This window comes from Ahaetulla prasina, chromosome 1 (genome assembly GCF_028640845.1).
Source record: "Ahaetulla prasina isolate Xishuangbanna chromosome 1, ASM2864084v1, whole genome shotgun sequence".
In the NCBI taxonomy this organism is placed as follows: domain Eukaryota; kingdom Metazoa; phylum Chordata; class Lepidosauria; order Squamata; family Colubridae; genus Ahaetulla; species Ahaetulla prasina.
The window spans coordinates 109,692,477-109,715,432 of record NC_080539.1 but is presented as its reverse complement, the minus strand read 5'-3'; the positions used below and the strand labels follow the sequence as shown (position 1 = coordinate 109,715,432).

The window sequence follows — 22,956 nt, the reverse complement described above, 5'->3', positions numbered from 1 at the left end:
TAACAACTGGGTTACTAGCTTAACAACTGCAGTGACTAACTTAACAACTGTGGGAAGAAAGGCCGTAAAATGGGGCAAAATTGATTTAACAAATGTGTCACTTAACAGAAATTTTGGACTTGATTGTGGTCATAAGTCAAGGACTACCTGCACTTAAGTACTACTAACCGAGTGCAACTTACTCATCTAAGGGTTGCTGATTCTACCTGTACGGGGATGGGGCTGAGAAGAGATTGAAGGAAAGACAAAGCCAGCTGAACTCCATTGAACTCTTGCCGTGATTCCATTTTGTGCCATACTTGAGAAGGAAGCAAATTGGCTCAGCTGTCCAAGAGGAGGGAGGGGAATACGGAAGACAACACCAAACTAGGAGTCAGGTAAACCTGCCTTTTTTTTGCAACAACACCTGGAGGGCGATGGTGGGGATGAGGGAAATCCTGCCATTTCAGGGGTGGCCGCTTGCCAACAGCCTTCCATCCGGAAGTGGTTGTGCCAGTGAGCAGCTTGGCTTTATGGAAGAACATGATCACAAAAGGTGATCATTTCAAGAGGCAATTGAACTTTCTGGGGTTTTTTCAAGAGTCGACCGAACTTTCTGTTTTTTCTTTGAAGAAGTTTTGCTTGACATCCATTCTTCAGAGCTGAAGAAGCTTCTTGGATAAGAAGCGAAACGTCTTCAAAGAAAAACAAAGTCCAGCTGCCTCTTGAAAAAAACACCTTTGAGCCAACCATGACCTGGATAGACACTAAGATGATGATTTGGGACAAATTTGGGATGAACACCCTTTGAATGGTGTGGAAGTATGAACCGATTTCCAGAAAGACTGCAGACTACAGGAACCATTAGCACCACTTGGGTGACCCTGAGGACACAGATAAACCTCCAAATGCCTCAACAACCCTCTAAAAGGATACAAATGACCAGCTGTTTGCACTGAATATAAATCCTTGCATTCCCCACTATCCTGTCAGAGCTGAAGAAGCTTATTTATTTATTTATTTAGTCACAACAATATATGTAGGTATCATACAAAAGATTATATAGTATATAAATACATATATGAGTAAATATAAGGAGGTATAAGCATATATATAGGAAGAAGAAAAGAAAAAAACCCCAATAGGACAGGAACGGTAGGCACATGTGTGCGCTTATGCACGCCCCTTATGGTCCTCTTAGGAATGGGGTGAGGTCAATAGTAGACAGTTTTTGGATAAAACTTTTAGGATTATGGGAAGAGACCACAGAGTCAGGTAAAGTATTCCAAGCACCGATGATTCTGTTACAGAAGTCATATTTTCTGCAATCTAGATTAAAGCGGTTGACATTAAGTTTAAATCTATTAGTTGCTCTAGTATTATTGCAATTAAAGCTGAAGTAGTCTTTAATAGGAAGGACATTACATTATTTATTATTATTATTACATTACATTATTCGCTTCTTGGATGAGAAGCGAAACGTCTTCAAAGAAAAACCAGAAAGTCTGGTTCTTGCCTCTTGGTACAAAAAAAAAAAGCACCTTTGGGACAGTCACGACCTGGACGACTGAAAATCTCTATGGACTAAGACGACGATGTGCCTTTACTGCGTCAGAACCGAGGAACAGGCTTTTTGAAGCTGGCTTGTTGGGTTTTGCAAATTGTTTTGGTTTTGCAAATGTCTAAGGAAATCCCGGAGGTTGCAGTGAGGAAAAGGCAGCACGAAACCTGTCCTCTTTCGTCAAAAACCCGAGTGCAACTCAGCTCTCGTCGCTTGCTTTTTCTCCTTCGTTGCTTTTCCCCCGCCCGGCCCTGCCTCCGCTCCCGCCCTCTGACGTTTCGCCTTCGGCTGGTTCCCAAGGAAAGTTGGCTTAAATGCTGTGCCTGGAGGTTGCCGTGGAGACGAAGAGCCTCGGGTCGGTTGCATTGGCTTTTCCTGGAGAGCTGAGCTTGCCCCAGAAAGGTAAAAGAGTTTCAGTCTTTTCCAGTGCCTGCTATTGCCCTTCCCCTACGCCGTCCCTTCCCGGTGTTTGAGCGACCGAAAGCGCTTCAAAGAGAACAGCTCGCCTCTTGCGGTTAAGACGTCAGACAAGCCCGCTTCTGCTCTCCGTAAGAACTCATTGATGTCCGTGCCGAGAAAGTTGTGTAGTTAGCAACTGCTACAAAAGGAACCCGTTCTGAATCCATTTGCTCGCGCTGGGTTTAAACCAGGGGTCTTCAACCTTGGTAACTTTAAGCCTGGAGGACTTCAACTCCCAGAATGCCCCAGCCAGCTTTGCTGGCTGGGGCTTTCTGGGAGTTGAAGTCCGCCAGGCGTAAAGTTGCCGAGGTTGAAAACCCTTGGTTTGAACAACCCCGCTCGTCCATCACCCGCGATTAACAAACCTCAAAACAAACCGCAAAGGGAAAAACGGAGGGTGCAAAATGCCCACGGTTTACCACAAACAAAATCACAACCACTTTAAAAGACTGAAGGGATTGGTCCGGTGTTCTAGCTTAAATGTAGTTTAACTACTGTGGTTTGTAGGCCAAAGGTCGTGCATTTTTTTGCATCTGTGGGAGCCTAGCTTTCTAGTAATTGTATTTATTTTTATTTATTTTATTTGTCACACAGTATATATAAGCATAAGCATGTAATAACTATACAATATACAAGCATAAATATAAGTATGAGTATGTAATAACTATATTATATGGATATAACGAAAGGAAATAATAGGAATGGTAGGCACGCTTGTGTTCTTACGCACGCCCCTTACAGACCTCTTAGAAATGGGGTGAGGTCAACAGTAGACAGTTTTTGGTTGAAGTTTTTGGTTGAAGTTTTTGTTGCAGTGATTCAATCTGTGTCTTGTAACCTTTTTTTTCCCCCTGCAAGAGAGCTTAAAAATATAATATGTGTACGCGTATGGGTTTGGACTGGGCTGAAGTACTTGGGAATGAAATAAGAAACGGTCTGGTTCCAGGATCAATCCTGATGGAAAGATTTAAAAATAGATCGTCATTTAACTACATTGGTATTCATTTATTGCTTTAAATTAGCCTCATTTGACTTCTAAACCTGCCCTCTTTCGTCAAAAACCCGAGTGCAACTCAGCTCTCGTCGTTTGCTTTTTCTCCCTCGTTGCTTTTCCCCCGCCCGGCCCTGCCTCCGCTCCCGCCCTCTGACGTTTCGCCTTCGGCTGGCTCCCAAGGAAAGTTGGCTAAAATGCTGTGCCTGGAGGTTGCCGTGGAGACGAAGAGCCTCGGGTCTGTTGCATTGGCTTTTCCTGGAGAGCTGAGCTTGCTCCAGAAAGGTAAAAGAGTTTCAGTCTTTTCCTGTGCCTGCTATTGCCCTTCCCCTACGCCGTCCCTTCCCGGTGTTTGAGCGACCGAAAGCGCTTCAAAGAGAACAGCTCGCCTCTTGCGGTTAAGACGTCAGACAAGCCCGCTTCTGCTCTCCGTAAGAACTCATTGATGTCCGTGCCGAGAAAGTTGTGTAGTTAGCAACTGCTACAAAAGGAACCCGTTCTGAATCCATTTGCTCGCGCTGGGTTTAAACCAGGGGTCTTCAACCTTGGCAACTTTAAGCCTGGAGGACTTCAACTCCCAGAATGCCCCAGCCAGCTTTGCTGGCTGGGGCTTTCTGGGAGTTGAAGTCCGCCAGGCGTAAAGTTGCCGAGGTTGAAAACCATTGGTTTGAACAACCCCGCTCGTCCATCACCCGCGATTAACAAACCTCAAAACAAACCGCAGAGGGAAAAACGGAGGGTGCAAAATGCCCACAAACAAAATCACAACCACTTTAAAAGACTGAAGGGATTGGTCCGGTGTTCTAGCTTAAATGTAGTTTAAACTGCTGTGGTTTGTAGGCCAAGGGTCGTGCATTTTTTTGCATCTGTGGGAGCCTAGCTTTCTAGTAATTGTGTTCATTTTTATTTATTTTATTTGTCACACAGTATATATAAGCATAAGCATGTAATAACTATACAATATACAAGCATAAATATAAGTATGAGTATGTAATAACTATATTATATGGATATAACGAAAGGAAATAATAGGAACTGTAGGCACGCTTGTGTTCTTACGCACGCCCCTTACAGATCTCTTAGAAATGGGGTGAGGTCAACAGTAGACAGTTTTTGGTTGAAGTTTTTGGTTGAAGTTTTTGTTGCAGTGATTCAATCTGTGTCTTGTAACCTTTTTTTCCCTCCTGCAAGAGAGCTTAAAAATATATGTGTACGCGTACGGATCTCTCCTTCGCGTTTGGACTGGGCTGAAGTACTTGGGAATGAAATAAGAAACGGTCTGGTTCCAGGATCAATCCTGATGGAAAGATTTAAAAATAGATCGTCATTTAACTACATTGGTATTCATTTATTGCTTTAAATTAGCCTCATTTGACTTCTAAACCTGCCTCTCATTAAAAGACATATTCATTTTGTTTGGTAGAGGATCAGCAGGAATGAACCTGAATTAAATTTTGAAAAAAATGCAACAGCAGGGTAGTGTAAAATACCAGTACACTTGGACCAGGCTTTTAAATACTTTTATAAAATGGGGAAAACTCTCTTCTGATTTTATTTTTATTTATTTATTTATTTTATTTGTCACACAGTATATATAAGCATAAGCATGTAATAACTATACAATATACAAGCATAAATATAAGTATGAGTATGTAATAACTATATTATATGGATATAACGAAAGGAAATAATAGGAACTGTAGGCACGCTTGTGTTCTTACGCACGCCCCTTACAGATCTCTTAGAAATGGGGTGAGGTCAACAGTAGACAGTTTTTGGTTGAAGTTTTTGGTTGAAGTTTTTGTTGCAGTGATTCAATCTGTGTCTTGTAACCTTTTTTTCCCTCCTGCAAGAGAGCTTAAAAATATATGTGTACGCGTACGGATCTCTCCTTCGCGTTTGGACTGGGCTGAAGTACTTGGGAATGAAATAAGAAACGGTCTGGTTCCAGGATCAATCCTGATGGAAAGATTTAAAAATAGATCGTCATTTAACTACATTGGTATTCATTTATTGCTTTAAATTAGCCTCATTTGACTTCTAAACCTGCCTCTCATTAAAAGACATATTCATTTTGTTTGGTAGAGGATCAGCAGAAATGAACCTGAATTAAATTTTGAAAAAAATGCAACAGCAGGGTAGTGTAAAATACCAGTACACTTGGACCAGGCTTTTAAATACTTTTATAAAATGGGGAAAACTCTCTTCTGATTTTATTTTTTATTATTTTAATTATTTTGTGAATAATGGCTTTCCAGTAATAACTTTTTATTAATTAAAGGATTTTTTTGATTGCTGAATAAGCTGACTTATTTTCCCCTACAGTTAATCTTGTCCAAGTCTCCAAGATTGCCTGGACAAGACCCTGCAGTTTTCTTGACAAGATTTTTCAGAAGCTATTTGCTCGAGAAGAAGTGATTGGCCCAAAGTCATCCACCTGCCTTTGTGTCCAGGATGGGACTTGAATTTACAGTCTTCCGATTTCTGGCCTGATGCCTTAACCACTACACCAGCTGGTTCATATTGAGTATATTCCTAGTATATTGTATATACCAGTGTATAGATGGTGACAGATGCGTAACTGTATGTTGAACTGCCAAAGAAATGTAGAGATCCTACTAAATTATATAGAATAGCTTGAGGAAACTTTGGTAAAACAAGGTTTTTGTGAAACATTGGACAAAATGTTCCAAAACTGACTGATAATGGTTGCATATGGGCATGAGTTGTATGACAAGGTGTTGGTTGCAACTATGCAATGAAAACCCTGGCCCCTTTTTACAAGAATAAGGCTGTATGTAAAAATGCATGGTTATTATCATATGACTGTGGTCATCATCCTGACTTTTGACTCCCCTGCCCCCCCCAAATTCCTGATTCTGAATGATTTTTTTCCAAAAATTAATAGAAAATATTTTTTTTGATGGAGTGGCTGTACAATTTACTTAATATCTGGTAAGGATTGTAGCTTGGGCCCAAGGATTAGAAGATGCTGCTGATTTTCTCATATAGTAGGGAAAAGTAGTAAGGGTGTATGCAAAATTATATTTTATTCTAAAACTTGTATAACAGTATTATCATTAGTTTGCTTTGACATCCTCCCACCCTCCCACCACCCCATGAATGCTTTCCAAATAGGTAAAAATAAAGAACAATAGAGGCTAAAATTCCCTGTTGCACATAATTGGCTTATCTAGAGCATTGCATCAAAATGGCTGTCTGAGAACTCTAGAAAGATAGAAAACTGATGGCAGAAAAAGACCTAGTGGTCCATCAGGTCTGCCCTTTGAGGAGGCTTTGGTTGTTGTTTTATTTTCTTATTTATTATTTTTTCTTATTTAAATTTTTATCAGATGATGGACATGTGCTTATCCCAAGCATATTGAAACACTGTTCCTAATGACTGACCCACTGGAAATTGGTTCCAAGCTTCCACTACTCTTTCTCTAAGTAATACTTTCTAATGTTACTTTTAAGCTTCTATCCTGTCCCTATAAGAGTTAAGTACTGTATAAGAGTAAAACTTTTTTTTTAAATCAAAAGAAATACAAATTTATAATTATAAGTTTAATTTAATTTAATTTTTTTGCTTTTAGAAATGGAAAATCCATCACTATGCATAGAATCTAAATACATCAAGAATCTTCAACAGCAAATTTATTTCCTTGAATTGGAAGCTAAGTTTCTATATCCTATGCATTTCTGAGTATGGTTAACTAAAATATGTTTAAGTCATCAAAAAATTATAGGGGTAGGATATTCAAAGGATTATTTGTAATATTGGACTTTAATATTTTATTAATGGGGAAACCGAATGAGAATTGCTCAGCTATTTTCTATTTTAAATTTTATTTAAAGTTATTTAGTTATTTCATCCTTTTGCCTTAACTTTTTGTTATTACTCGTGAACAGACTAAAAAAGCAATTAATACTCAGCCTCTCCTTGCATGTGAAATGGAACATATGCTACAAAATCTACAGGTAATTTTAATCTGTTTGACTACTAATGGCAAAGTAATTCTTCGCATATTTATTTATACTTAGTGGATTATTAATAGAGGAAAGTGAAAGGATTACTGTAACTTCCTCTCGCAGTTTCAAAATGTATTTGTGAATTGAGGACTTGTTACCAAAAATGAAAACACAAGGAAAACAAGAGGCTAACTACCAACGAATACATTTGAAATATATGTACAGGTAGTGGTCTACTTATGACCAGTCACTTAGTGATTTTTCAGAGTTACAATGGAACTCTAAAACATACATATAACCCACTTCCAAGGTTATGACGTGACCGCATTTTAGATGCTTGGTAACTGGCCCACATTTAGAGTCGTTTGCAGTGCTGGATAGTATGATAATTTTTTTTCCTGGAAGCTGGCATTTACATTAGTTATTGGAAAAAAATGATCATAGTGAACAATGAGTTTGCTTAATGACTGCTGCATGTGGTTAACAACCATCGCAAAAAAGGTTGTAAAATTGAATCTAGTTATTTGATGATCCAATTTATGACTGCCACAGCTTGCAACAGGAATTGCTAGAATCAATTAGAGTCGAAAGTCAAAGATTACCTGTGTGAAAATATTTTTCAATATTACAGGAGGTCTGAAATCCAATTTATCAGAACTTGTATTTAAAATGAACTCCTTAAGATACTGAATTTCTCTGTTATTTCAGTATAATTTTATATAATCTTATAATTCACTGTATTTTATTGTTTTATAGACATTACAGTGTAAGGCTGATAGCCTTGATCTGGAGCTGAAGCGAAAGAAAGATGGTTTAAACATACTGATGATGGAAAGAAATCAACTTAATAACCAAATCAGTATGGCTAATGGTAATCATTTTTTCAGCATTATCAAAATTATGTAGATTTTCCCACGGTACTATATTTTAAATTTAATAAACATTTGGATTTTTTGTTGACTTCTAATTTCGGGGGGGGGTGGGGAGAAAGCCTCAGAAAATTTTATTGCAAAACATTTTCATTACACTGCAAAAAACCCTCCAAACTCCCCTACTGAAATCACTAAATAATACCACTGTAGATAGGGGGAAAAGATGTTGCATATGTCCAGCTATGGTATTGTTCTTTTGCAATAATAAAGAATAAGAAATTTTACTAAAACCATCCAAGATACATGAACCTCTAATAAATTCTAATAATTACTGTGCTTGAAAAAAAGTTAATAACTTTTTTTCTGTAAAGTGTGCAGCATCATGAATTTATCACCAAGGCATAGGCTTAGTAAAGGCATACTAGGAAAGAGTATTTAAGCAGACAATAGAGCCAAACAGCAAATATAGAAGGAAAGACAGACAAGGACAGATTTTTAATTTCACTCTAAATTCATAGTGTAAGATACATCATGCCAGTATTATATAGCTTATTTGAAACTGTTGACTGCTGACAATGCCCATTTAAAAAAGCCAAATATTATTTAAGTTTAAGCTTCAGGTGAGTGGTTTGGTTTTTTTTCAAAATAGCACCATCCTGTGGTAAATTTGTATATTATTGCTTAAATGATATCTTCAGGAAATAGTATGTTTTCTTTCTTATTGTCAATTACGCAGAACAAATTCTAAAAGAAAATATGAATGTGTTGAATAACTGATTATAAATTAGTCTCTAAATGGCAATTCAAATACAGGATCTGTTCCCTTGATCTCTAATACAGTCTTTTGTTGAGTCTTTGGGTTTAGAAAAGATGGAGCCTTAATGCTTTCCACTAGAGGGTGCTTGGACAGAATGAATCTAGAAGCAAGACAGGTGTTACGACAATTATATACATATGTTAATTTCAGGAGAAATGGAGAAAAGTAGTGTTCTAAGTAGTGGCACTGTACAAACTTGTGCTGTAAATCAGCAGCTGTTACAGTAAATCTGAAATACTTATTTAACCATGATTTATTAACTAATCCACAATTATCAGAACTTAGATATCACACCAAGATACAAATAGGCAAACTAACTGTAACTTGGTAGGATATATAGATACTATATGAGACAGCAGATGAATAGCAGGTCTCATTCACTAGCACATTGGCCACCAGCCCTTGCCTATTTAAAGAAACCTAAAAAGAGATGGAACTAATTCACAGTTAGGGCATTCATACTACAGAGAACAAAATCTTTTATTCTGTTGATATTGTTGAGTCACCAATAGGTTCTGGTCTGTTAATACAGCAAGGTTGCATCAAACAACCTTGTGGGTTTCCGTGTTTTACCAATTATCCACAAACCAGCACGTATGAATCATTGGTTAAAACCACCACAGGTATTTTTCAGATGCTATAGGATCTTTTTTTTTTTGCTGCAACAGTATGCCATATCTATCCCTATGACATCAATCAGACAAAACATCCAGCTTAGTTGTTTATTTCCCTATGAATAGATAAGATAGATAATGCACAAAATAAATTATTTATTTTCCTCATTTTTCCGTGGATTTCGTCTCTGATTTTGTGCTAAAATTTTTGGAGTTTTGAGGTACTTTTAATCTAATTTTAACCTACAACTACGTTAATCTGATCACAATCCAAGTGAGCTTTTATTAAAAGTATGAAAAGCATTAATTATTTATTTTATTTATTTATTTATTTATTTTGTCACAACAATATATATAAGTATCATACAAAAAGATTATGTAGTATATAAACATATATATGAGTAAATATTAGGAGGTATAAGCATATATATATATATAGGAAGAAGAAAAGAAAAACGATAGGACAGGAACGATAGGCACGTTTGTGCTCTTATGCGCGCCCCTTATGGTCCTCTTAGGAATGGGGTGAGGTCAATAGTAGAAAGTTTTTGGTTAAAGTTTTTAGGATTATGGGAAGAGACCACAGAGTCAGGTAAAGTGTTCCAAGCACTGATGATTCTGTTACAGAAGTCATATTTTCTGCAATCTAGATTAAAGCGGTTAACATTAAGTTTAAATCTATTGGTTGCTCTTGTATTATTGCAATTAAAGCTGAAGTAGTCTTTAACAGGAAGGACATTACAATAGATGATTCTATGAGTTAAACTTAGGTCTTGTTGAAGGCGATGGAGTTCCAAGTTTTCTAAGCCTAGGATTTCAAGTCTGGTGGGATAAGGTATTTTGTTGTTTACAGAGGAATGAAGAATTCTTTTTGTAAAATATTTCTGGACACGTTCAATTGTATTGATGTCAGAAATGTGGTGAGGGTTCCAGACAGGCGAGCTGTATCCAAGAATTGGCCTAGCAAATGTTTTATATGCTCTGGTTAGTAATGTAGTGTTTTTGGAAAAGAAGCTACGCAAGATTAGGTTTACTCTTAGAGCCTTTTTTGTGATGTAGTTGCAATGGGCTTTGGCACTTAGATCATTTGACATGAAAACTCCAAGGTCTTTAACGGGATAAGGATCCTCTATAAGGTAATGTCCATCAAGTATCTACTTAGTGTTTGGGTTCTTTTTTCCAATATGTAAGACTGAGCATTTGCTGGTTGAGATTTGGAGTTGCCAAGTTTTAGATCAAGCGGTTAGATGATCAAGGTCTTTTTGAATGATAGATGTATTGTCTGTGGTGTTAAATAGTTTGACATCGTCAGCAAAGAGAACACAATTACTTGAGATATGGTCACAAAGATCATTAATGTATAGTATGAAGAGTGTTGGTCCAAGAACGCTGCCTTGAGGAACGCCACTCTTGACAGGAACAGGATTTGATAGAGCATTGCCAATTTTGACCACTTGTTGTCTGTTAGACAGAAAAGCAGATATCCATTTGTGAAGGGGTCCTGAAATGCCATAGGATTTTAGTTTTAGGAGAAGTTTATCGTGTACTACTGAGTCAAAAGCTTTGCAGAAGTCTATGTAGATTGCATCTATTGTTTTGCCTTGATCAAGATTTGTAGTCCATATGTTTTTACAGTGGAGAAGTTGTAAGTTGCATGATAATTTTTTCCTGAAACCAAATTGTTTATTGGAGAGTAGGTTGTTAGTTTCTAAGTGTGAGGTAATGGATTGGTTGATGATTGATTCCATGACTTTGCAGGTGACGCAGCACAGAGAGATTGGTCTGTAATTTTCGACTAAGCTGGGGTCTCCTTTTTTGAAGATTGGGATGACTGTGGCTAATGACCAAAGTTTGGGAAGGGAACTGGTAGTGAAAGCTTTATCAAAGATTATGCTTAGGGGTTCTGCTATATTAGTGGAAAGTTTTTTTAAGAAGTATGCACATAGTCCATCGGGTCCAATAGATAGCGATGGTTTCAAGTTATGAAGAGCTTTTCCAACATTATCTCACTCTGGCAAGAATTTCATCATTATAAATTCTACTTTCAGAGCAGCATTTAAAAGAGAAACAGGGTTTGATAGAGGAAATCAGACAATGGAAGAGAAAGAAGGCAGAGAAAGATGAGCAAATCTCGGCAAAAGAAATTGAGATCTCGTGTGCTAAGCAGGAACTGGAAGAACAACAAATGAATCTGAAAAACAAAGAACAAACTATCCTTATGCTAAAAACAAAGGTATTGGTTATTTTATAATTTATTACATCCTAATATGATTGATCTATATTTTTTTTCAAAAATAGTAATATATACACAGAATTATACAGCTGGGAGACTTTATATTTCATCTGTCTAATAAGTATGCATTCATAATGGCCATCATTGTTTCTGTGCATCTGTCAAGCCCTCTGAGGCTGCCAAACTTGGGAAACAGGAAGCAGTTGGATTTTTTTAATATGTTTATTGCCAATGGACTAAGGTAGTGAGGAGAAGAAGTAGGATGGGATGCTGAGAGAGCAAGTTAGATTATCTCAACAGCAGTGGGCAGAGTGAGATATAGTGGGGATCTGAGGGTGGATCATATTCTCAGACACTGGGTTTGCTGTTTGTTGTTCTGTTGTCCAGTTCTTGGCTTGCTATGTATCAGACAATCAAATCCTGGAGTTCTGGTATTGTTTTTGAATGCCAGGTTGGTGTTTAACAAAAGAAAAAAAATCCTTGGGTAGGATTCCTTCTATTTCCTGTCATCAATGTTCAGAAGCACTTTTTGACTAGGGAAGAAACATTACACTAAACCAAGTTATCCTGGAAAGACAGATAGCTTAATGATGAAATCTATATAGATATTCTGCTAAAAAGGTCCGTCCTTCCTTCCCTCCTTCCTTCCTTCCTTCCTTCCTTCCTTCCTTCCTTCCTTCCTTCCTTCCTTCCTTCCTTCCTTCCTTCCTTCCTTCCTTCCTTCCTTTCTTCTTCAGAAAAGTTATTTGTAAATATTTGAAAAACCAAAAAGCAAGAATTTCAAAGTTCTAAGTTTAGATATATGACTAATTATTGCATGAATCTTGTTTTGTGAAAAAATGATCCTCAGTTATTTTTGAATTACAGTTCTGTAGAATATTTATCTGCTACCACATGTTATATTTAAATCAAGGTGACGCAACAGTTGGAACGGCAAAAGGCAATGGAGTTGGAGCTTTCTGAAAAGAAAAAGGAATTATTGGATACCCAGTCTGCTGTACATGAAATGGAAGAAAAAATCCTTAAGAAAACAGCAGCAATGCATGCTCAAATTACTCATGAATTAAGGTACTAATTAATGAATTTTGGAGAAAATGAAAACTAACATCATATTCAACCTTGCAAGTATTTATAAATGGTGCAAACCCTGACTTAAATTATTAATTTGTTATAGTATTATTACTGGAAGCATAGAAAAAAATATTCATTAATGGTTCCTCCCAACACATTTTTTGTGATGGTATTTATATGATTGGCAAAGGCTGTGTTTCAAGAGAGTTCTGAATCTGATTATATTATTTATAATAATAATTATTATAATTATTAATCTTCTATGAAGCTCTGTTACCTTGTTTATTGATTTTCTTTTTGAATCCGATGTGCCTTTTTAAATAATTCTGTTTTACTCTGCAAATTGTATTGTTTTATTTCTGAAGGAATGAGACATCTTTTTTGCACCATCAAATTCATGAACGAGAGCTTCTGGCAGAACAGGACCGTCTCTTACGAAGTAAAATAGCAGATGATTATGCAGCTTTGACCAAGGAAAATAATCTCTTGCAATCCAGGTTTTTGGAACTTGTCAAACAAACAAACATTGTAAGAAAAATATTAATCTCATTCACAATAAGAACTTACATATCTGGTTGAAAGTATGTGAGGACATATGCGGGTTTCTACTGATTTTGGTTTTTTTAAAAGTGTGCCTTTTAACCTACCATATGTATTCCAGTAAAAATATATTGATAAAGGCTGTTCTGTTTCTTACTATAAATAGGTCAGTTGAATATTCATTCTCCCTTTTCCTCTCAAGGGACAAAATTTTGCCTACATTTTTGTATGTATTTGTGTCATGCCAACGATATTAATGCTTAAATAATTCTCTATTATAAAAATAAAGCAAAATATACTATTTTTAAATAAAAAGAAAGCCATATGGTCAGAATGATCTAAACCCCAGGATACAAGAAGAGCCAGTTAAGAATATGAGTTGACTTGTATACATTCAAAGTGGCCTTTTATGTTTTCAAAAGACGAAATTCTATACTAGGATCACAGAGAGAAGATTATTACACAAGATGAAGAATGATCTCTTCTGTATTAGTGCTAATTAGGAACTGTAGCACAGTAAATGGAATCAAAAGATAAAGACTGGATGGGCCTGCCTAACAGAGGAACTGACTTAAAGTTATAGTTTCTCATATTCGTACATTTCACTTTTCTGCACTACATCCTACAACATCTTGAGTCTCCAAAGACCTATGCAAGGGTCCTTTTTGTAGACTTTAGTTCAGCATTCAATACCATCATTCCAGACATTCTTCTAACTAAGCTAAACCAGCTACAGGTACCGGAACAGACTTGTAAGTGGATCACAAGCTTCCTAACAAACAGGAAACAGCAGGTGAAGCTAAGCAAGATCACATCAAATACCTGTACAATTAGCACAGGGGCCCCCCAAGGCTGTGTGCTCTCCCCACTTCTCTTTTCTCTGTATACCAATGACTGCATCTCCAATGATCCATCTGTTAAGCTACTGAAGTTCGCAGATGACACAACAGTGATTGGTCTCATTCGAGACAATGACGAATCCGCATATAGACGAGAGGTCGAACGACTAGCCTTGTGGTGCAACCAAAACAATCTGGAACTGAACACACTCAAAACCGTAGAAATGGTGGTAGACTTTAGGAAAAACCCTTCCATACTTCCACCTCTCACAATACTTGACAACACAGTATCAACAGTAGAAACCTTCAAATTTCTGGGTTCTATCATATCGCAAGATCTCAAATGGACAGCTAACATCAAAAACATCATTAAAAAAGGACAACAAAGAATGTTCTTTCTGCGCCAACTCAGTAAGCTCAAACTGCCCAAGGAGCTGCTGATCCAATTCTACAGAGGAATTATTGAATCTGTCATTTGCACCTCTATAACTGTCTGGTTCGGTTCTGCAACCCAACAAGAAAACACAGACTTCAGAGGATAATTAGAACTGCAGAAAAATAATTGCTACCAACTTGCCTTCCATTGAGGACCTGTATACTGCACGAATCAAGAAGAGGGCCGTGAAAATATTTGCAGATCCCTCGCATCCTGGACATAAACTGTTTCAACTCCTACCCTCAAAACGACGCTATAGAGCACTGCACACCAGAACAACTAGACACAAGAACAGTTTTTTCCCAAAGGCCATCACTCTGCTAAACAAATAATTCCCTCAACACTGTCAGACTATTTACTGAATCTGCACTACTATTAATCGTTTCATAGTTCCCATCACCAATCTCTTTCCACTTATGACTGTATGACTATAACTTGTTGCTGGCAATCCTTATGATTTATATTGATATATTGATCATCAATTGTGTTGTAAATGTTGTACCTTGATGAACGTATCTTTTCTTTTATGTACACTGAGAGCATATGCACCAAGACAAATTCCTTGTGTGTCCAATCACACTTGGCCAATAAAAATTCTAAAAAATAAAAAATAAAAAAAATTCTATTCTATTCTAAAGAGGAAAAATTTCATCAGTGCCTCTCCTGATGACATAATATACCACATTTTGCTTACTGTCTCACCTTTTTTTACTCTCTTTTGGTCAGATTCTGCCAAATACCTTCCTGGGCACAGTTAACGAACGTATTTATTTATTCAATTAGTAGAACTGCCCATTTTAGATCAATAAAATTAATCTCCCTGTCAGGGGTGAAATGCTCCCGGTTCGCACCGGCTTGCCTGATTAGGTAGCGATGGTAGCTGCTGGTTCGGAGGACCGGCAGCAAAAATCCCTGGCCCCGCCCCCCCGCCTCTGCTGAGCCGCACTATCAGTAGAGGGTTTTTTTTTTACTTTTAAAAGTTTTTCTTCAGCCAAAACATGCCTTTAAAAGTAAAAAAAAAAACCTCTGATGATCACGGGGCTGAGCAGAGATCATCAAAACCCTTTAAAAGTTTTTTTTAAAAAAACCCTCTTCAGCCAAAGGGGGGAAAAAACAAGAAAAAAACCCGAGGTTTTAAAAGCCTCCTCTGGCGATCCCAGAGGAGTTTCCTGATCCTCACAGGCTTTTAAACTCATTTTTTAACAGCCCCCACTTACAAGAGCCTCCACCCATGCCCAGCCAATTCTCCCTCCTCACTTACCTATAATTACTGCTCTTTCAGGCTGGCAACGCCATACTTTCTTCTGAAAGTACTGAAGAAAGAAAAAAAAGCTTACTTTGACTTCCTGCTTTGCTGAATGAGGAACTCTGGGAGTTGAAGTCCACAAACTAAGTTACTATGGTTGGAGACCCCTGTTCTAAAAAAATAAATAAAAATAATAAAATAAAATATTTGTGCAGCTTTCTGAGATTTGGTATGTTTCTGTAATGTTTCACTCTAACTACACAAACACACAAAATCTCACAAAGCTGTATGTGGCATTTGTGTGTGTGTGTGTGTGTGTGTGTGTGAGAGAGAGAGAGAAAGAGAGAGAGAGAGAGAGAGAGTTGTGTTGTGTGTGTGTAAAGTGTGAAAGTGTGAGGTTCCTGCTTGTTGCAGGGGCCATTCTGGGTGAAGTGCAGCTGCTTTTACATTGTGTGTGAGTCAGTTGTGTTGTATTGTGTGTGTGTAAAGTGTGAAAGTTGTTTTTTGGTACCTCTTATTGTTTTATATACTTTGTTTATTATTTTGATTATTTATTATTATTGGCTACGCCCACCCAGTCATTTGACCACCAAGCCATGCCCACGCTCATCTGACCACAATTAAGCCACGCCCACAGAACCGGTAGGGAAAATTTTTAGATTTCACCTCTGTTCCCTGTGGATTATTTATTAATTTTTTCTATATATACCCAAACATTTCTAAGCAGCAGGGATTATTGTGCTGTTGTTGCGAATATTAAACGACTTGCATAGCCATTCTATTACAAAACCAGATCTTTATTTTTATATTTCTCCCAGTGCCTCAACTTCAGCAGCAACAACCTTGCTATTTTTTCAAAGCATTTAGACTTTTTTTCCATTATTTTTTCTGGGACACTAGCATTTATAACATTTATTTCATTATTTGATATTTTATTATAATTATCATGTAAATGTCTAAAATATTTCTTCCAGTATTCCCTCACTTCAATTTCATCTTCAGTTATTTCATCATGTTATTTTCAATGCCATTTACTTTACTGGAAGCTCCTTGTTCAGCTTTTCATTCCTGGTTTTTTTTTCCCCGATTTCCATCAAAATTACTCTGCATTTTGCCTCTTCTACTCTTGACTCTCTTTAATTACATGAAACTATATTTTTGAAATTATATTTTTCTTCATAAACACATGAAGCATATGAATTTAATCTTTCATCCTAACTTTTTTGCTTTATACTCTTATATGCATATATTTTATGATTTTATAGGTTTATTCATACACAACTTCTATCAAAATGACCTTTCTCACATTTAGAATTACCTTGTACCCTTTCGCCATGAACAAACAATTCTTTTGCTGTTTGTGTGTGTATGTATGTATGTATGTGTGTATGTGTATATATATATATATATATATATATATACATACATATACATATATATATATATATATATATATATATATATATATATATATATATATATATACATACATATACATATATATATATGTAGGTCTTTGGTTGTTCGGGTTTTCTCCCGTGTAAAATTGGAAGTGTCTTGGCGACGTTTCGACGTTTCAACGAAGTCTCATTCGTCATCTTCAGGCTTCAGCTTTGTGCTTCTGGGAGCAATGTGTGATCGCAGCTGTTTCTGAAGATCACACATTGCTCCCAGAAGCACGAAGCTGAAGCCTGAAGATGACGAATGAGACTTCGTCGAAACGTCGCCAAGACACTTCCAATTTTACACGGGAGAAAACCCGAACAACCAAAGACCTACATACAAACACCCGTGAAAACCTCAGAAAACATATACACACACACACACACACACACACACACACACACACACGAATATATTTATGGTCGAACTATTCAAAAGAATCCAACCTCTTTCATGATTCTCATTTATTCTTGGTTTTCTAAAATGGTTCAGTCACTTTTTCTGTACTCCCTCGCTTTATTTTCACCCATCAATGCATATTACCCATATCTTTTTTCTGGATTGCAATTCATTTCTTCATCTAATTTCATCTTACACAGAAAATTGCCTGCTGCAGGGCTTCATTATTTTATATAGCTCTAAATATCTTGGGTTGACCGATATGCTTTTTAAAAATGTACATGTTTCCTTTGAAACTTCATGAATAGCTCACATTTCCTTATTGTAGGAAAGAGTTCTCAAGGAAGAGATGTATACAGCCCATTCAGCAAGCATTCCTCAATTTCTGACAGTGAAAGATCAGGAAGAGCAACTGCAACATGAGATTAAGACACACCAAGACCTTCTGGAACAAGAAATGAGCACCTTCCAGGAACTTGAAGATAAGGTTGAATGACTAAATAAAAACATTGTTATATTGGCTGTAAAAAAATAGCAAAATCAGTATTAAGCCAGTTCAGATATCACAACAATATGTCTATGATCTTGTGTAGGACTTAAAATATGACTTTATACAACTACCAATCAATTCCTTACTTATTTGCGTAGAGAACAGCACAGGAATCGTTTCTTGTGTCTTTAGTGTGATGGAAAATGGCTGCCTGACATTTTGCTGCTACCGGTTAAACGGCTATTGTGCTAAATTATCACTAATTGGATGTGTTATAAAACAGACCCAGTTTGAACTTAATGGTTAACAAATCAGATCCTTATTCTATATTTGCATGTATAATGGTAACACAGGAACATGATGCATACTAGTTAAGTACTTAAAGTATAAAGATAACCCAGCACTTAGTTCAGTGACAGTCTGTGTGCTTCGTCATCCAGGTTCGTTTTTAAACAAAATCCTTTTAAAGCAATTAGAAACATTTTCAGAGAATAACAGATGGGTGCAACGGAGTCAAAACATTCACTTCCTACTGCTGATTTTTCCTTTGCTTTTGTGTTATAAAGAAGCCAGATGCTTGAAAACATCTAGTTCTCCTCTAAGGTTCAACTTCAAGCCAATATTATATTCTTCACAGATTGCTTGTTTCTGATACTTATTCAATACCTTTTGATCTTCAGAAGGTCCATTATACTCATGATCAATATTCAAGCCCTTTGAGGGAATGGGGAAGCAGGAGGCAGGCCTTCTGAGGGCATCACAGATATAGGGAAGTTGCTCATCCAAGTTTTTTTTATTGATTTTCTCTTGGTTTTCCCTTATATTTTTTTGCTCTGTTGTAGTGATGTCCATCAGCTAAACAATTATAGCATTTTTATATTTGTATGTATTTCTTTTAAATGTCTGCTCCCTGATTTTTATTGTTTATGGTTGCTGATTTATTCTAGATTAGCCTGTTAGAAAAAAGAAGCACAACTGTTGATTTAAATATTGCAACATTGAGTAGCCGAATAGCTGACGTTAGAGCTATGCTAGAAAAAGAAGAACAAGACAACATTGAACTAAAAAGGGAGAATTCTCTGCTAATTGATTTTGCATCTAATCTAAAAAAACAGGTGATTTCTTTTATCATTTGTGTAAGGAAATTGTGGGCAATAAAGAACATCTGTAATCAAATTAGAATGCTCATATGGAAATACTGTTCTTACATGTACATCAGTGGTGGGTTGCTCCCGGTTCTGTCCGGTTCTATAGAACCAGTAGTAAAATCGGTGGGAGGCTCATCCCACCTGCCGAGACATCATAAATGATGATCTGCACATGCGCAGAAGCATGCGCACGACCGCATTGCGAACTGGTAGTAAAGGTAAGTAGAACCCACCCCTGATGTACATGTGCATGCACATATGTGTATATACTTGCATTCACATGTACACACTATTTATAAATAATCTGGATATATTGTGGCATAAGATATTTTATACCAATTCCATTTAAAAGGCTATAGGAAGTAGATAATGGTATGTTGAAATTAAATGAAAATACTGAAATCACAGAGGAATTGATGCAGGAGCTATTATTATATCAAATATTTCAGTCTGCCCAAAAAGATAAAGGTATGAGTGCTTAAAAACAAAATTAGTATTTTTTATTGTATTTTAAACTTTTGTACTGATTCATATTTCATCCTTTTATCAAAATTAAGTTTACCCGTAAATGTAATCTCTTTTCCTATGCTATTCAGTTGAAGAATAGAGCTATGCCTTGCTTTTTTGAGGTCTTCCTCTGAATCTGGGTTTTTGAAAACATGTAAAGTAACCTAGTTAAGTAAGCCTTCTGTAATTCTCATGAAAGTACTGGAGTAAATATTAGAGTTTGCATATTTTTAAATGAATATATGAAAAAAGGGAGAAGAATAAAAGGATAAATTATAATTTGCTATTAATTTATGAGGAGTTTAGTTATTACTATAGGACCAAACTATCTATTTAAGTTAAATATTGCATGCTGTTTATTAATGGAATTATAGCCAGGATCATCTCTTCTTTTTAAAAGAAAAAAAATAGCATTTAAGGATCCAGTCTGGATTAGGATTAATTTGAGTTATAAGAAAATAACCTTTTCCACAATATCTGAAGGTATTATTCACCAGTTTAGCTCTTTCCCCTTGTTCTAATAGGCAGCGTTTGATTTCATACATACAGGTATTGGAGTACAAATCTAACTCTTGTTAAAATCCTGTCTTTTCCATTATTGCAAAATACTTTGGGAGAAATTCATAGGATACTTTGTGTAAGTTATGACAGAACATAACAACTGACAGAACTTTTTCTTTTACACTGTTTTTTTGCTGAAAATCATATATCACAGTGCTGTTGTTGGACCACAAAAAGTGCTATTTGCAGCAAGAATAGCTGCATTAGAAGCAAATGGCAAGTTAAAGACATAACAATTAAGAAATATAATGCAATCACTGTCTGCCCTTTCCTTTGGCTGATGAAGTAGTTTGGCCTTAAGAACAATACCTATAATTTTCACATTTTTTTCTATCTTCAGCTTGCTGGAAAAGAAAATAGTCTACGGGAGGCATCAAATAAGATGCTGGGCCTGGATAAAGCAATTTCAGCTTTAAAAATGAAGCATACATTACATCAATCTCTTCAATCAGAAAAATGGGACAAAATCTCCAAAATGGCAAATTCCATGATGAAACTCAGCAATTCAATGGTGAATATTATTGATAGAATAGGAAAAGAATAATTGAGATGTGTTAATGAGCTTTGATTTCCTGTGAGAAATGTTGAATTGTGTATGATTACATAGAACCTTCTTGAATCATGTCAATTTAATAACATTAATTATTCCTTGAATCATGACTGTACACAGAAGGAAGATGCAGTGGTATATAGGAATGACTTTGGGAGATAGGAAGAAGACCCACAGACGGATGGGTCTTGATCTAGTCAAATAAGCATTGGTCAGATAAGAAGCAGCTGAGCCCTCAGAAGAAATGGGGGCATGGCAAATTTTAGAACGGACTCTTTCTAGTCTCTTGAGGTGTAAAGAGAAGGGTGGGGTGATTATGTTCAGGCTCACAAGATTCTGTATATTTAACATTACAATAAAGATGGAGCTGGTATTTCTGGATATGCTTCTTGTCTGGACTATGCTTCTTGCAAGGCTGAAATAAGATGACTTTGAAATTGAAATCTTCAAAAGCAATTGTATAAATTTAAGCATAATCTATGCTTACTTACTTTGAAAATATGTATACATTTAATTATTACTGGTGGAACAGTAATTTAGAACATATTTAAAAATAATTATAATTGCCAGGGCACAGTTTATTTTATGGCATGAAATTATTTTTTTACCAAAGGACAATATTTAATAGAATTTAATGGGTTTGGCTCCCAAGAAACAGATTGCACTAAGAATATATCTTATTTAATAGATTTTTAAAATGTTAACTGTTAAAGCTGAAAGCAGCAGCAAATAATAATGTACTGCATTACAGGATAATAGGTAATACCTGGCAGCATTTATTTTACCCTGCATCTTCAACTTTATATGTAAGATTTTAGACCATTGTACAGAAATTTAAATTTGGTAACCTTTGTTTAAATGATTGCGTGTCATCTGGTCTTAAGTTATAGGAAGTTAGCACTCACCCCTCTCCTAAAAAAATAAAATATTCTAGGAAATATTAAAAAGGCAAAATATTATACCTTCCTGAATGAGAAAAGGAGAAACATGCTCTTGGAAAGCAGCCCCCACATTTGTTAATAGCCACAGAAAGACAAAAGACATTTTATCTACAACACAAAAGGCCGTCAGCTCCAGGGTGATGGGATTAAGACATGGCCCTCAAGACATGATAGGATTAGCCCTCTACCCATCTCATCAAATGCACCTGGGAAGATTACATCACCCAGCAAGATCAACTAAGCTTGGGACTCAGGACAGCCTACATGGCTCCATGGGAGTCTGACAACCAATCAGAATACAAGCTCAAATTCAAATCTCAATAGAGGGTATAAATCTCTCTCTCTCTCTCTCTCTCTCTCTCTCTCTCTCTCTCTCTCTCTCTCCACTCCATGTGTCTTTTTTGACCAGGACTTCAAACCATGTGGTTCTTTTGTCCACCATTAAACCATCTTTCCAAGCAGTCACCATTTTCCAGTGTCTTTCTTTCCACTTGGAATTGAACCCAGATGAACATTTCTTCCAACAGTATCATGTTAAGATTCTTTTAGTTGCCTTTGTTTCTCTGTGTAATGGGGTGGAATACATGTCCAAGTCTTTGGGTCCAGTTTTCCATCAATATTGCACTATGTTGCAATCACAGTCTTCAATGATCCTTCTACAGTTGGTAATTTGCATCTCATTTCTAAATATGGGACACTCATTCACAATCTTCCTTTCCTAAATAATTTGCACACCAATTTCTCTTTTGCAGCACAGAGAAAACTAACTATAAAAAGGGTCAACTCATACAAGAAAATCATTCATAATTCATAGGTAAATTCAGATTTAAAGTTGGTTTGTGAGCAAATTTCAGTTAAGTAATTTCAGATGCCTAAAGTGAAGAAAACATTGGGTAGCTTAGAAAGAAAGAAGCTATGAAAAGAAAAATTATGATACTGTAGGAATTTAGCACCCACCCCCCTCCTAGAAGAATGAAATATTCTAGGAAATATTTTAAAAAGCAGAATATTATACTTTCCTGGATGAGAAATGGAGAAACATATTTTAAAGACAAAGGAGCTCCCTGCAACTTCCTGACTCCCCCCCACCTTTGTCAATGGGCCATTAAAAGCCTCAGCTAAGCTCACTCATTCTCCCCACCTTTGTCAATGGGCAATTAAGGCTTCAACCAAGCTCACTCAATCCCCCCATGATTTGCAACACAATACAACTGAAACTCACCACATGGCAAGGCTCAAGCAAGCTTGAGAGACAGCCAGCAAGGCTAGCTAAGACCCCCACCCCCT

The 22,956-nt window shown here is 36.5% G+C and overlaps 1 protein-coding gene across 1 annotated transcript; it reads left to right on the top strand.

The window, feature by feature from the left end:
• Positions 1-3,187: 3,187 nt before the first annotated feature.
• On the top strand, positions 3,188-21,602 carry LOC131193658 (probable DNA double-strand break repair Rad50 ATPase). Its single transcript, XM_058174139.1, has 10 exons — positions 3,188-3,275; positions 6,587-6,677; positions 6,893-6,971; positions 7,719-7,833; positions 11,314-11,498; positions 12,412-12,566; positions 12,935-13,097; positions 17,801-17,959; positions 18,910-19,077; positions 20,519-21,602. The coding sequence occupies exons 1-10, from the start codon at positions 3,188-3,190 to the stop codon at positions 20,720-20,722; spliced, it is 1,407 nt and encodes a 468-aa protein (XP_058030122.1). The 3' UTR covers positions 20,723-21,602.
• Positions 21,603-22,956: the final 1,354 nt, after the last annotated feature.